General features: G+C 43.1%; 1 protein-coding gene across 1 annotated transcript in view; it reads left to right on the top strand.

Annotated features, from left to right (window-relative positions):
* Positions 1-16,070, top strand: part of TLL2 (tolloid like 2) — a 114,397-nt gene that overhangs the window by 69,346 nt on the left and 28,981 nt on the right. The window contains exons 11-14 of the mRNA XM_026851468.1: positions 2,347-2,471; positions 8,077-8,192; positions 10,078-10,180; positions 13,243-13,359. Of these exons, the coding sequence (XP_026707269.1) occupies positions 2,347-2,471; positions 8,077-8,192; positions 10,078-10,180; positions 13,243-13,359 (461 nt within the window). The remainder of the gene's footprint in view (positions 1-2,346; positions 2,472-8,076; positions 8,193-10,077; positions 10,181-13,242; positions 13,360-16,070) is intronic.

The raw sequence follows: 16,070 nt of genomic DNA, 5'->3' as shown, positions 1-16,070 counted from the left end.
TCTTGAGAGTATCTCTTCTCTCTGTTGTTCTTAGCTAGTAGCAATGGTGGGTTGTTGTGCTTGGCTTACCACTGTGTTGGGCAGCTAATGCCTGTTCTGCCCATGCCTGGACAGCAGGAGAATGGGGCATCCCAAGATTGCTGGGTTCTTTTCCTACCTCTGGGAGGAGAGTTTAGGTATCTTATTCAGGAATGGTTCTGGTGTTAGAGTTCCTGAGCTGCTCTGTGTAATGATGTCTGCTTGGTGGTTTTTAATTTGTGAGCCAAAGTATCGGTGCTATTAAAGACACACACCAAACATGCAGCTTAACATCATAAGTGTTGTTAAGCAGATGGGGTTTGGGTGGACAGCATGGGACTGCTGGGACTTGTGTGGTTTAGGCCAGGAAGACTCTCCTCTGTTCTCAGTTCCTTTGATAGTAAAACAAGAGGAACTATACTTACCACCATGTAATTTGGAGTCACGTTCAGCAATGCATGTGTAGAGAGTACAAAACTCAGTTGGTGGAAAAGGCAAACCCATAAATCTTACTGCCCCAACATAGGGTAGAGCCTTCTGGAAGAAAATGTGTTTGGCAGGGTAATAAGGGTAATTTGAAGCTGTGGGTTGTTTGCATTGTGTGAGCAATATCCTCGGTGTATGCTATTTGCAGAAGGCCAGAGGCTGTGAGTACGTAGTTGTGAGGGCTAGAATGGGAGAAAGAATCAAAAGTTTGTATGTACAAGTGGTGGTTTCTCTATTAAACTTTGTCATTCTTCCCTGGTTGAGCCTGGAGATCTGCAGAAAGCATTTCACTGGCCACAGAAGTACATCCCTGCTAAATGCCAAGTTCTTCTGTGAACTTCTGAGGAGAGTTGAAAACTTACTTCAAGCAAACCAACCTGCTTCTCTGTTCATGGTGTTTCTGGAATTGGAGAATTTATTTTTGATACATAAATAAATTCAGCCTGAGGCAAGCAGTGTAGAATGCCAGCTGGAATTCATCAACCAAAATTAGATGGGCTCACCTCAGAGCTTGTAAGCACTCATTTTGGTGCTGATCAGGGAATTTTCCTACCACTGAAAGAAAAACATCCCCCATGCAAGAGTTGATTCTAGTTTTTAAAACAGATTAAATTCTTTCCTCTCTATATCTTTCTTCAGTTTGAATATTTACAAAATAATTTCCTCACACAAAATGTGTTTAATAGAATGATAATTTCTGTTCAAGAATACTGACTGCAGCTCTGGACAGCTGTGATCCAAGTACTCTGCCTGCAGGATTTATTTAAAATCAAACCAATGCAAAAAACCCTCTCAAACTCTTTCCCAAGGCTCTTACACAGTTGAACAGCCCAATGAACAGAATTATTTGTGTACTCAGAGCTTAACCGATACCTGAAGAATCTTGTATCAGGACTAGGCAGCGCTGAAATTACTGCTTCTGCCCTGATTTCCCATCAAACTCTACAGATAGTTGTATCCTGTCCTTCAGAAAGAGAAGTCTTCCTCACTGAACTGATGCTGAAATTTCAACTGTTAGCCTGTGCACCTCCAAGCCTGTCAGGCATTCAGGGATGCAGTGAAATAGTTCCTGTGGACTTGGACAGTCTGGCCACAAAAGCTTGGCCTTCATCAGCCTAGAGTTCAGGTTTTTGATTCCTCCCTCCCACTTTAGCCCTGCAGTCCTAATGTTGCCTTGGGGTCTCTCTTGCGTGCAAGCTTTTGCTTGGATGCATGGACTCTGCATTTTCATGGAAGCGAGGCCTGGTCTTAAATCCTTTACTGGACTGAGATCAGAAGTGCAGTAAAGAGCTCCTAAGTATGAAGTACCACATGGAAGAAATAGTTGTGAGGAAAAAGAGTCAGAGACAAGTGGAGTTACTAGCTTAGAAACTCATGCAGAACAAAGCTAGAGCACTTGTTTTTTTTATCTTGTCTGTGGCAACCACAGTCACTGCCAGCTACTGAACAAACTCCCCTTCACTCTGCTCCTTTGGCTTAAATGTCCAATCTGTGCTCCTGCTGAGGCAGATGTACCATGAACCTTTGCAAGAACACTTCATTGCCTTTTCTGATTTATAGCAAGGAATATGTCTGTACTCAGAGGCAGCAGCAACCTTGATATATCACAATATATCAGGAATTTACTGGCTTGGTAGACTTGTGTTTACATTTGGAAGTTATGTGCTATAGCAAGAAGGGCCCCCTCAAGATAAGCAGTTATCACAATCTGCATTACTCTTGCTTGTTAGCATGAGATATATGGTCAAGGGGATGGTGTGGGAGGCCTGCCAGGATGACTTTCTGTGCATCATGTCACTTTATCTACTTCACTGCCCTGTGTCTCTCTGTTCTTCCCTTTAGAGGGGTTTTCCTCGACACCATCCTTCCCCGTCGTGATGATAATGGGGTCCGGCCAACTATTGGTCAGCGAATTCGCCTGAGTCAGGGAGACATCGCTCAGGCGAGGAAGTTGTACAAATGCCCAGGTAAATATGGCTTGTGGAGATGGATCCAGCTTTATAGTAGACACGTGGTTTATCTGTAAGGCCTTGGAGTTCAAGAGCACCTTAACAATCCCTTTGATGAAAGAGACTCAGGAAATGTTAGACCATCAAATTCTTCAGGCTGGACTTCTGTGAGGATTGAACTTGCCTAATATGTGTCTCCTATTAGTACTTTGCCAGTATTCCAGTTTGGTTTAGGGCTTCAGGTTAGTCCAGTAGAGACTCTGTTCATAGAAAATGAAATTGATGTACAAGACCACGCACAGAGTAGGGACTAGGAATTAGCAAAGTGCAGAGGGATATCTGGTAAACTGGGATCTCTACACACCAACCATCAAACTTCTGTTGAATTATTTATATACTTCTTGTCCCAGAGACGAGCCTTAAAGAAACTGTAAGTTTATCTCTGTGATTATGTTGTGTTGCACTGAGGCTTGGGAGATAACATGGAAGAAAGCTCAAATATGCTGATTTGTGAAACAAACAGGTGCTGGAAGCTGGTGCTTTGGGCTGTTCAGGAGAGGACTATATCCTTCTTTCTGCTACTGAAGGGTTGATAGACTAGGAACAGCTTTGGTAGAGAACCCATCTATGTATGTGTGACATACTAAAGACCAATAGTTCGGGTTCTGCTTTATGTGGGGTCTGAAAAGGTAGTCAAAAAGATCACTAGGATCACAAATATGACTGTGAGACTAAATTTACCCATCAGAACAAAAGGATCCTTTTAAACTGGAGGTGTTAGTGAAAGTTTATGCAACAGTTTCAACTGAATAAGTTAACAGAGAAAACCAGATTTCAGAAAAGCAATCTGCCAGACTTAAGGACAGTATGTAAAGAGAGGCTTCAAGCCAAGATGCACCCGGTCTGGTGCCTGTGGCATTGACTGCAGCAACTGAGAAGAGAGATAGCATGGGAGATGTGATGCTTGGAGTTAGAAAATTTAACAGGCTTTGTTGAATTTCTGCAGGTAATGAAGCATCCATGAGAAGATAGTGGAGAATGAGAGATGAGAGAGTTGCTCTAATTTTGCAGAATGACTCTGTAACATTCGTAATAATGCAGGGACACAAAAAAGTACTTTTGCAAGCATGGCCCAAGAGTTTATCTAAATGGATTGATGTGGCCAGCATATTGGCCCAGTTGAGAGTGGCTTTGACTGATCATAAACCTAATATGATCATAAATGATTAATCCTCTTCAAATAAGTATATCACAGAAAAAGGGGAGAAGGTGAGGAGGAGGAATAAGTTCTACCAGTGTACAGAGTTGCATCTTAACTGAGTGACTGGCTACCACTGCTCTGTGAATCATTCATGAGGCCATGGAAAATGGTTGATAGCTAGTGTGCAAATCTGCTGCTTCTCTGTATCCACCTACAGGTCAGAGAGTTCATAAGGGTCTAGAATGAATTCTGGGGACTTCAGGGTCTGGGATGTTTGAGGATCACTTACCACTGAGTAGTATAACTTTCTTAGGTGTGCTAGTTCTAATTAACTTTTTCTTTTCTTTTTACCACTCATAATTTTCTCTCACTTTTGGTTGAACAAGAGGTAATTCTTGGAAAATTATCTCACAGATTTATTTAGGGATTAGTTCATTTGAATACTCAAAAAAAAATTTCAGGGATGTCTTGCACCATGTTTTTTTTAATCGAGTCAGATTTAAACCAACAGGCTTTTCATTCCCATAGCTGGAAGTATCTACTATAGATTCAGATTTCTTAAGGCAAGCTGAAAAGCCACTTTGGCCTGAGGTTTAAGTCGAACTAAAAACTGCAAAACAACTTTATTTAAAATTAGAACCCTTCTGAGTCTCAAGTTTTCCACTTGCAAAGTAGAACTTTTCTGCCTTTTTAGGTTTTTTTCCACAAAGCTGTAGCAGAGTTTGTTGCAGTTCAGAACTTATTTTGCAGCAGAATGAAAAGAGCTTTATGCCTACTAAACAAATTTTCTTGAAACATCTGTTTTGGTTTGGTTTTCTGTTTTTCTTTGCATAAGAATTTATACACAGGTTGCATTTGAAGAGAAGGGATGCAGTATATTTAATGACATTAACATCTTCAATTGTCATTTGAATCTGCACCTTGAAAAGTTCTCTTCCTCTGCAAAATGCAAACCACAGGAGTTCAAAACCAAAGAACTTCAGTTGTATGTTCAAGCAGGGTCTGAATTTAGGTTGAGGACAACTTTATTCAATAGTCAAGCTGAGGATTTTTAGGTAAAATGCAACAACATAATCAGAAATTGAGTGGCAGATGGTTTCCCTTTTAGAAAGAGAGTCTTCATCTGAGAATGCATGAGAAAATCCTCCCAAAAAAAGAGCTAGCATGGTCGAGGATGAGTTGCAAGCATGTACTGGTACGAGTCAGAAAAACTGTCTATTGTAAGAAACAGGGCTCTCCCAACTCATTAGAGTGGAGCTCTTGTAGCTGCTACAGTTAGGGCTGGCTTAGCTTTTCCATTCTAAAACCCTGCTGTTTTAAATTGCTCTTAATTCCCCAAAGCTTGTACCTGCTGGGTTAAAGTTAGTGCCAAGCCAGGTGAAACCAAACTGGAAGACAAGTTGCATTCTGCTAAGTAGTAATAAATGTTAGATTTTATATGGCTGCATGTTTGAGGATTTGATGAGTATAGTCACTACAAAATACTTTCAAACAGCATGTCCTGCTGCCTTGTGTGGTGCTGAAGGAGACAGACCTGTGTGGCTGTGCTGTGTAGGAATGGCTAAACCATAAATTGAGAATTGTCCTGCATTATATCATCCCTTCCAATTCTCTCTGCATTTTCAAACAGTTGTAATGTACCAGTAACCAGCTGATGAGCAGTAAGTGCCGGTCACTCAACTATTTCATTTACAAATGACCTATGAAACATTCGCTTTTTCTACTTTGCTTTTCACCTCTGTTCCTTTCTAGCTGCTTATGTGTAAAACAGGCTCTTCACCATGGGCGAAAACCATCTCAGCTCGGTTTCTTGGATCCCACAAGTACCAAACACTAGTCTTATTGGACCTGTTGACTTCTTTGCTACTAAGTGGAGTACAGTTGTATTGCTTTTTGGTGTGCTCTGCAAGAGATTGTGCCCTACGCACAAATATGCATTACTCATGCATGTGCAAGCAGTCGCTCTCCTCCGCGCTGAAAGGCCAGCCTCTCCCAGCATGTTTGGAGAGTTTCCTCTCCAAGGTAGATAGCTAGCTGGGTCTCCTTTCTTGATCTTTTAGCAGAGTAATGTTTCATAGTAGATACATTAGTACCTGTTCCATAATTACAATCTTGCCAGGAGCTGTGTAATTACACTTAGGAGAATTAACTCTGGGCTGTCAGAAACCTTCACTGTGGTACAGCTGAGGACAGTAATCCTCTTTGTTATGGTCATGTAGTATGTGTTCCCAGTGATTTAGAGCTCTCTTTATAATTTCATATTTGTTTAAATAGATTTTTGAGCATATAAAAAACCCCATTTATTTACCTTGGTGGGTTATGGATTTGAATCCCCTCTTTATAGGGACAGTTTGTCAGATGATGGCATTCCTAGAGCCATCCTAAGGTGGTGGTCATTCCAGACCATGCATTGACCAGTGGTGATGCCAGAGGATCAGCTGAAGAATGGCTTGCTGTCCTCAGAATAAGTATGGCTGGGACCCAGCTTCTTTGAGATGTTTGTCTGCTGGGGCAGCATGCATTTCCTGATTGAGGAACATACTGGGAGCTGGAATTATCCTAACAGATTCTGACTCAGGTAACAGGGAAAGGCATCTTTGCAAGAGGTAGAAAGGAAGAAAGTGTATTTATTCTGCAGATAGAAGTCCAGATTTCTTCTCCAGTTCTTGCGGGTTATCACCTTTTACAAGCATCTCCATCCACCCAAAGAATACGGACAGCATCACCTACCAAACATTTTGGGAGAGGTGAGAGGATATTAGCTATTTCTGCTAGAACTGGATATAAAACTTGCTGTGCAATGCTCCTTTGTAGTTGCATAATGGTAGGGGAAGTTGTCAGGGCTCAAAGCTGCTTGAGAAGGAAGGAGCAGTGTAGAGGCTTGGACCTTTCATTTATTTTCTTCATTCCTCTGGGGCAGATGTGTGCATTTACCTGCCTGTTTTGCTCAGTGGTGCTTTTTTCTAGTAGTTTAATATACCTTTGGCTTTTCTGACCAGAATCACTTTGCCAGATCCCATGCTGACCTGTGTATTGAAATATGTGCTACTTGTTCCTAGGAGTGACTCCACCTTCCAGAGCATCCATTGACCTGTTTGGTTGGGCAAAAACCCCTTTTTGTGTCCCTGCCTATTGTTCATTTAGTCTGATCTGTCAAGCTGTGGATCAAACTACTTCAGAGAAATTAAAAAATTCTGGTCTAGGTGACTCCCTCTCCCCTTTTTGAAGATATTAAACTTTTTGAATGGGACCAGTCTCTTCACCTCCAACTTTCAACTCTCCCATCTAAATGTAATCATGGCTGAAAACTTAGTGAGTGTGTGATAGCATCAGACAGAGGAACATCCCCTGGCATTTCCATGAGAAAGGGAGCCAGATGTTCGGACTTGTCAGATCTTTCAAAGCACTGCTGCTTACAAGGGATTTTTGGGAGCTGTCTTACTGTCACTGAGGAAACCAAGCTGCAGGTCAAGAGCAGTTTTATAACATCAGTGGGTTAGGAAATTGGAAAAACAACTGGAAAATGGGCAAGCCAAGGTCCCTGTTCCTTGCAATAAGTGTTTGCATGTGTCTAGTGAACACTCTGAAGGATATGGGAGCTTTGATATTTGTGATCCTCCCATCTAGCCAGTCAGCTGCTCTGCAGGTGTAGATGATCACTCCTTGTTCCAGCTTGGTCCTCCTGGCTCAGAGAGCAGGAACTACAGTAGTCATACCTTTCCCAGATGTTGGAAGCTGCAGTTCCCTGAAGGAACATATGTCTTCATATTACTTCTCAAAAGTTGCTCTGGAATCTACATTTCATCAACTGCAGCAGGCCACAAAAATGGGAGGGTGGAGAGCAGAGTGAGCTGCAGTGCTCACATTTTATCCTGCACGGTGTGACAGCAGGGTAGGTGCTAGACAGCCAAAGCATGATGTCAGTGGGCCTTGCCCTGCTTTTGTTAGGATGTTTTAACCCCTCAAAAAAGACACTTAACAATGGTAACTAAGGAGAACTTAATTGAGCAGCTTGTAATGAAGGGAAAACAGACTTGTCAGCAGCAGTCTTGGGGTTGTGAGGTGGAGTGGGGTTAATATTTTTCATTTGATTAGTGGATGAGATATTCATCTATGGGGTTGAAACCTGAAAATGCTGAAGTGTGAAAGGAAGATGAAGGAAGAAGGGTGCCTTTTTAAAGCTGTTTCTCCTGTGTCCTTGCACTGATCATCTTCTATCCTGGGAATTCTGACAAATTTCACATCATCTTTTTGGCAAGGTCTCGGGTGGTCAATATCCTTTGGCCAGTACTATGAATGAACATCCTTAGAGTACCAGCCACCAACCTACACACAGCAGCCATGTGCAAACATTCTGGTAGACCCTGATGTCTTTCAGAGAGTCACTTATTGTTACTGTATTTTTTCCCCCCTCTCCTGTAGCTTGTGGAGAGACCTTGCAGGACTCAACAGGAAATTTCTCAGCCCCTGGTTTTCCAAATGGCTACCCCTCCTATTCTCATTGTGTCTGGAGGATCTCAGTGACCCCAGGGGAGAAGGTAGGTCCCACACCAGCATAAGGTATACTCTGCACTTCCCTTGCATGTGGTTTTGCTTGTGATGACATTGTTAGCAGCTGCCAAAAGATCTCCGCATGCCTAGAGTGCAGGGATGGATCCTGGAAAAATTCCTGAGCACCACTGCTGTCCTTCCAGAGATGGGGTCATGAATACATGGTCCCGAGGTGAGAAGAGGTAATGCTGGAGCAGAGCCCTCTCGCAGGTCTGGGCTGCATGTTGATCTCTGATACTTCCTTTCAATTCAAGACTGAATCCTGCATAGCCTTTTCCTGCCACCCACTAGCTCTGGCCGGATTCACCTTTCAAAGCCAGGTGCCAGTCAGAAGAGTTAGGTGAAGTGTGCCAGCAAGCTGGGGTCCTACGGGGAGCTGAGGAGCTGTGAGTGACATCAGTGGCCTGGCCCTGTCACACAGGCATAATGGCCCTGTCAGAGGACTCCCACTCTCTGCCTTGAACTGCCAAGCCCCACTGAGCATCTCTTTCTTCCCAGATCATTTTGTTTTATTGATCTTCCTGTGGAAATGAAATCTCTCCTTAATCCACTAACACCAGCCCTTCAGGCCTTTCATGCCATACCAAGCTGCAAGAATACACAGCCTGGCTTGGGATCTCCTCAGCAGAGTGGTTTTGCTGAAGACCACCCTCAGGATATACTTAAGACTCAGACTTGAACAAAGAAGAGCAGAGCTCACTCATTTTGCAGCAGCTGCCTTTCTCTGTGACCCAGTTCTGTGACCTGCAAGACCAGTCCCATGTAGTGCTAAGTTCCCACCATTAGCTTCAGGGAGAGCTTCGCCAGAGGCAGAGGTGCCAAGAACCATCCAGGTTTTGAAACTACGGCACTGGGAGTTTCGTGGTGTAAATCTTGCTGTAAATTCTCCTGTCTCTCAGCCTCTTCAGAAGAGTTGTATCAGTCGGGAGCCAGTGTCTAAATGCTGAACGACTAATGTTAAAAAAAAAAAAAAAAAAGTTTAAATGAAATGCTTCAACTTACCTGTTTAATCAAATGCAGCAACTGGTACAAGATAACATCATAGCACCGAGGTATTAGCTTAGAACAGATATTGGGCTTGTAGTACTCATCTGCATAGAAACAGATGAACCTTCCTTTGCTGCCCAAAGTCAGAAAACTGCAAAAGTGTGTACAAAGTAAGTGACATTGTTACAGACTGCACTCTGCACATCCAGCCAGAGCTTTGGAGGAGAATATCTGTTGTAAACTAATGATGTTTCTGTGACAGACTATATAGATGTAAATTAATACATGGATCAAATCTTGTGAGGACAAAAATGACACAAGTACACTCTGTTGGTGACTTCTAATACATGTTACAGAGGAAGGAGACCAAAGGGATAAAATGTAAATGCTAAACTCTGCTTGGTGAAGCCACTGAACACAATTGCGTCACAGTGATGCTGTGTGTGTCAGGATTTGGAAACTTGTCAGCAAAATTAGCCATTGCTTATAAGCGTTGTTTATATAAGGGTATAGACCGTAAACATCTGTGTTTTGGGGCAATATGTTTCTCTATGATGTTTACATTAATCAAAACCAAAGATGCAGTTTTTAATTTTAAAAAACCCAAATTGGGCTTTTTCTAAGTAAAATTTTAGTAACTGAGGAGCAGTGACCGTGAATTACAGAATGGGTAGCAAAATGCTATTTGCTGTCATGTACTTTCATGGTTTCATTAAAATAAAAAGCAGGGTTTCTTTTTTGAGGAAAGCTGATTAAAAAATCCAACTGTATTTTCCTGCATACTCATTAAGGCAGCACTGTAGCAGAGGTGAAGCATGTAATCTGTTGGGTCTTCCTTTAAAGTAGCTCCCTTCCTAAAGAGAAGTGTGTGCTCTCTCCTTTCAGATTATGTTAAACTTCACATCAATGGACCTATTTAAAAGTCGCCTTTGCTGGTATGATTATGTGGAGGTGCGTGATGGCTACTGGAGGAAGGCTCCATTACTGGGTGAGTAGCTATTTCATTAATTGCATTTTATGTGGTGTTCTTGATGTTTGGGGGGGGGGAAACCCAGAAACAAACCTTCCTTTACCTGGAAGGAGCCTACATCTAGCCAGTACACTGGCCATCCATTAATGTCTCCATCCAGAGATGTTGGTGCGCTGTATTCACACCAAATGATCCATGCTCCAAGCCCTTTGGTAGCAAAGACTTTATTCCTTCCTTTCACAGCTTGAGAAGCAAGGCAGAGAGGTAAGTGAGCCAGGGGAATGGCTAGGACTAAAAATGTGGTCTCTGGAGTTTTATTATTGCTTTTTCCTAAGACTGGGGTGGAATTGTCAGACAGTCAGAATGAAGCAGCCATGCAGCTCCTGGCCCAAGCTACTGCCATTATTTCTCAAGAGTTTATGTTCACAAATACATAGTAATCTGTATTTTGAGCCTCTGTACTGCTAGCAGGGAACTTGCTAGACCATGCCTAGGATGTCAAACTGTGCAAGTTATCTACTCTGCTCCTGTTCCCAAAGATCTCAAGACAATGCAGCTCCTTTGTGTCTTCCCTATTCCTCTGCCTCCTGCTATCATAACTGCAAGTCTTCTGTTACCCTGAGTGGGCAGTCAGAAGCTCCACCTGCTTTGCCACTGGCTCTGATCCTGACTCCATACCCTGACCTTGATGTCCCAGCTTGTAAAATCTGCACTGCAAACAGCCACTTGTGCCTGAAAGGAAAGAAGCAATCAGGTTGTATAGCATCTCCAGCTATGTTAGAGTTGCTGTGCCCCATGCTGCAGCACAGGACTGGGCTAGTTAGTATGGGGTCAGTGGGCTTGGGGAGGCCTGAGTTGGCCTCTTTGGCCAACTGGACATCACAGCACTGGTACCAGGCGAAGTGCTGAGGCTGAAGCCATGCTGCTCTCCAGAAGTTTCTGTGGCCTTATCTTTCAGCACTTAGTTTGTAGCTGTAGCTGGTTTTACTTCTTTCTGCCTGTTTTGGGGTTGGCAGCATTTTTTGCTGTTTTCTGCTGCACATGTGTCAGGTAACATTGCTCCAGCAGCTGCAACTTAGATCTTTGTTATTTTAGTTTTTCTGCCCAGTAATTTAAAGGTATTTCAGAAGACAAGCACATCCCCGTCCCCCTAGTGCAGGTGGACTCATGAGTGTTTCCATCTGGAAGGAGACGCTGCATGAGTGGCCACAGCTCCCGCAAGGGGCTGAGCCCATGAAATTAGCTCTGAAGAGGCAGACAGACGGCAATTCAGCAGGGGGCGGGGAGGGGGATTAGTGTGAATTGTGAAAGCATGGCTTCTTGCGGAGAGAAAAAAAATACATGTGCGCTGCATATTTTCCCAGGGAAGTGTGTGAAAACCCAGCCTTTAAATGGTGTATAACTTTTTATGAATGGGTCCTTTATCACACTCTAAGGAGTTTGTTCATTCTCGTTCCTCATCTGCGTTTCCTCTCCTTGACACCCTTGTTAAACTCCAAGTCTAAATCCAGGAGGCAGTTGCTCAGTGACCCTCGAGGAAGGAGCTTTGCAACTCTGATGCTGTTTGTTAGCAGCCCCTCTGGGAGTGGACATGGGAGATGCCATTGATAGGCTTCAGGCTGTCATGCTGCCTCAACAGCGATGGGCAGCCTGGGGGCACAGGGGCTCAGAATTGAGTAGCTGAGTAAAGCTAGGGTCTGAGATAATGTTTGGATGAGTGGCTCCACGAGAGAAAAAAGTGGTGATGAAACTGCAGTTGCAGAGAAACAAAGTTTCCAACACACCTCCTGAATGACCTGACACAGAAGCATAGCTCTTGTATCCTTGAAGGTCATAGCCTTCCTGAAGCTGCCAAGTGATGAAGATGAGGCAGGCAGAGCCAGAAGTGGCAGTAGATGACTGGGCAGCTGACTAAGCAGGAGGCCCCTAGGCTTTCAATACACAGGATTCATGCCAGCTACTCTGCCCTCCATACATAGGAAAAGCAACAGCCTTCGCTGCCTGCCAACCAGTAAGACTTGAACTGTCTGTCTTCTCATTCAGTGTAGGGAACTACCAGTGCAGCGTGCTGATGGGAACTAAGGTGTTGTCTTGCAGGTAAAGCATTAATCAGGTTTTTACCCAGTGGAGGTTGTTCAAAGAAACCTTTGCCTGGTGTTGCAAGGCCAGGATCCCTATCACTGCTGCCCTGACTGAATTCAACCTAAGGAACTGCTCTCTGTCAAATTCCTACTGGGGATTCAGTTGGACAGGGTGCCAAGGCCATGTTGAATTCAGTATATATCCCTCCTGGTGTCAGTCGACGTGAAAAACCATCCTTGCATGAAGTGCTCTCATGCATACTTGATGTTTGCTCTGTTTCTGAGAGGAGATTCTTGTTGGAACAGGTAGAGGAGCACCAAAATAGGGGGTTGTTGAGGTTGGTTGGGCTGCAGATGCCCTCTGCAGCTGTTCTGTTTCAGGATTCATCCTTGCTGGCAGGATTTGTGTGTTTACCAGTGCTGGTGCATGCCAGAGAGCTCAGAGCTGGGTGAACCATGGATCAAAAAGGCTCTTGGTCTCTTTCTCTTGAAAGAGGTTGAATGACTGCAGAGGCTTCACTGGGAAGAGGTGAGAGCAGAGGATGAGATAAGGGGTGTTTTCTTATCAGCATGGCCACATCTCACCCTCAGTTTGACTTAGTTTGCTTTTGGATGCAAAAATGCTGATGGAGTTTCTAAGGCCTAGCAGGTGGAAAGGATGTTCCTTAATGTCACATCTTTAGAAGGACAGGGCATGGTTCCCTACCCTTGCAGCTTATTTGCCCAGTTACGTGATCAAAACAAGAGCCCTTGTGATTTTACCTGGGTAACAGAGGCTGCATCTGTGACTATGGGATTCTGGTCTCAGCTGAAGAAAACTTTTATTAATTTAATAATTGAATACGAATTGGGGGGGGACAGAAACTCATTCAAAAACACAAGTGGTGGGAGTGAAAGGGTGTTTTACACAAGCCAGAGCTCCTTTAACCACAGACTCTTTGCTGCCTGGGGCCACAGGTGCCTGCTATGTGGTGCTATCATCTCTTTCCTGCCTTCTAGGTAGATTTTGTGGTGACAAGATCCCTGAACCAGTAATCTCCACGGACAGCAGGCTGTGGATCGAGTTCCGGAGCAGCAGTAACATCCTGGGCAAAGGCTTCTTTGTGATTTATGAAGGTACAGCCCCTAGCTAGAAGTCTGTTGATTGCAAGGAGCAGCTAGAACAGGATGCAGGAGTTTATGGGATCAGCAGGAGTTCCACTTCACTGTGTGGTTAGATACAGCCCCCGCTCTTCTGTTTATGGGAATTGGCAGATTTTGCAGGCTATTTCAGCAGACAAGGCATGGATCTTCCAACTAGATCATCACATTTTTGGGGGGGGGACAACAGGATGGCAGCACAGAGCAATAGCTTCCATTCATAGGCCAGGTTCTGTTTGCCCTAACTAGCTCCTTAAAGCAGCAGCGCTGTGTATAACAGGAGTTCCTTTCAGTAATTGAACAGGAAAAGGTTTTTTTTGATCATACATTTTATATCACTTAATGCAGCTTATTTTGGAGGTTTGTTGTTTGGTTTGTTGGTTTTGGTTTTTTTCTCAAATGTAAAGGCTCTTCTGTGGTTTCTTCCTGGTATGTTTTACTTGGAGAAGGTTAGAAATTAGCACATCAGGTCTTCTGCAGATCGGGTACTGTGAAGACTTGCATGGCACTGAGATGCTGAAACCACTTCAGAGGAGGAGCCATACTACCAAAGTCACTAACAAATCAGTAACACCCATTCTCCATATATGTTTATTTCTTACAATAATGATTCTAAAATATATTAAAAGCCTTCATCGTTCTCTGGGCAGCAGGCATCTTCTTAGAAGTACCAGTGTTGTCAACAGTACTAAAGTTGACTGTGTTGGTACTGACATTATATCATCTTTCTGCAGCCACAGGAACAAGCATGATACTGGAAGCCCAGTGCCCAAGTCTCTAATATACTCATATAAATGATACTAACAGAGGGAAGTGAAGAAAGCACAGGACTGTTGGGGAAGTGCAAATAAAGCATATGAGGATTTCACAACAGTGTGGGGCTAACAAATCTGTTTTATGGGAGAAATATCTGGTTTCTGCAGGAATTGTTGCCCCAGAGCCAGAGGTAGCTTGCCTGATTTTTTTGCTGCTTGTTTTTTTTTTTTTTTTTTTCTCCACATCTCTCCTGAGAAGCAGCTGTTGCCTGGACCATGTGGTTAGTAACACCCTTTTTATGGTAGTTTGTTGGAATTAGAAGTGATCAAACCACTGTGTCTCTAATAGACTGTTTTATTTTGGCTTATTGCTTTGGAGGGCTAGTCAGCTTAATTCTTACAATGGGTTATTCACCAGTGATATCTGGTCCAACTTTAAAAAAAAAGAAGAAAAAAGCAAGGCATGTTTTGAGGAAGCAACTTCTCTGTTCTTCATTATGCATGTTAATATGGTGTCATGCTTCATATTGCTAAATGATACTGAAAGAAAAATATTTTTTGCATTGGCTACTTGCCAAAGTCACTTTGCAAAACTTTCTTTTCTCTTGATAATTTTCCATTTTTCCTGTTGATTAATAAATGACCCTAAAGGTTCAGTAAACATGAGCAATACTTATTTCACTTGACTTTTGAGGAGAGCAGATGAAAGTGGAATGTGCATCTAGTGGTCAAACTTTGCATCCTTCTGACTGTTACTATTTGCCTGCTTCTTCAAGACTCTGTCTTTTTATTTAACCCTTTCCTGCAAGAAACTTCCATTTGGAAAGTGACTAAGCCTGAGAGCAAGCACAGAATGTGATTGATGGAAGCCAGCTTGTGCCACAGAAAAAGTGATGGCCCTTTGCGTAGTTCTTTTCTTAGCTCAGCCTCCTCTTGTCAGAGCAGCAGGTAGTGAGATTATCTGCATCTGTCTCCATAATTTATTTGCTGAAATGGGAGAGTTTCCAAAAATCTTCCTTAATCCTTATTTCTCTCTCATGCAAGCTCTGGTTCTGGCATGTTTCTTTCTTCCAATTGTCAGGTAGCTTACTCAGCTGTTCTGTGACTTCTGTGTCTAGGTAATAAGGGTAATTTTTGTTTCCAGGAGGGATTGCCCTTAAATGTTTGATTTTCTATCAATTTTTGTCCAAAAGCTCTCTGTCTTGCTGGTAGTTCCTCTTTTGAACTCTTATCTGTCACATACTAAAAAGTCAAAGTGGGTTTTAGCTCTGCTTCTCTGTCCTCTGCTTTAGTGAGACACATGTAAATGCTCATGCATCTGAACTTTGCTGGGAGTTCAGTGAATGAGGACGGATTTTTGTATTTGGATTCCTTCAGATCTTGACCCTAAAGTTTTCAGTAGATGAGAGGAAAGACGCAGAAGCACGTAATCATGTGATGGGAGAATTACTTGATACTAAATGAGTTAATGTGGTGAAAGTTTCCTCATGATTCAGTCATATTCCTTTTCTTCCGTGAGATTCAAGATGGGAAGCTGCTGGTGGTTTTGCCCTACAGTACTACTGGCAGCCCCAAATTTCTCATCATTATTGCCTTCTCAGGCTCTATCAGCAGATGTTCTTTCCATTTTGCAGTGAAGCTCGCTCAGCTGAATTTCAGCGTGAACTACTGCAGTGGATAGAGAAAATACTGTTTGCTGACTGACAGTTTTATGGCTGTTAAAAAAAAAAACCCCAAACCTGTCAGCATCTCCTTAATGTAACCGATAACTTTGTTTAAATAAGTTCCTTTATTTAGGGAAATGGCACACATACACAAATGGTGGGATGCCTCCCACGACTGGAGTGGTACAATTAATGGCTATAAGCTCTTTTGAAGGGATAGACAAGGAAGGAGAGGTGTGGGGTGGTGCTGTATGTTAGGGACTGTTAT

This window comes from Athene cunicularia (genome assembly GCF_003259725.1).
Source record: "Athene cunicularia isolate RWA chromosome 6 unlocalized genomic scaffold, athCun1 chr6_part1, whole genome shotgun sequence".
NCBI classification, from domain to species: domain Eukaryota; kingdom Metazoa; phylum Chordata; class Aves; order Strigiformes; family Strigidae; genus Athene; species Athene cunicularia.
The sequence above is the reverse complement of the archived record's forward strand: the minus strand, read 5'-3'. Positions and strand labels throughout refer to the sequence as shown.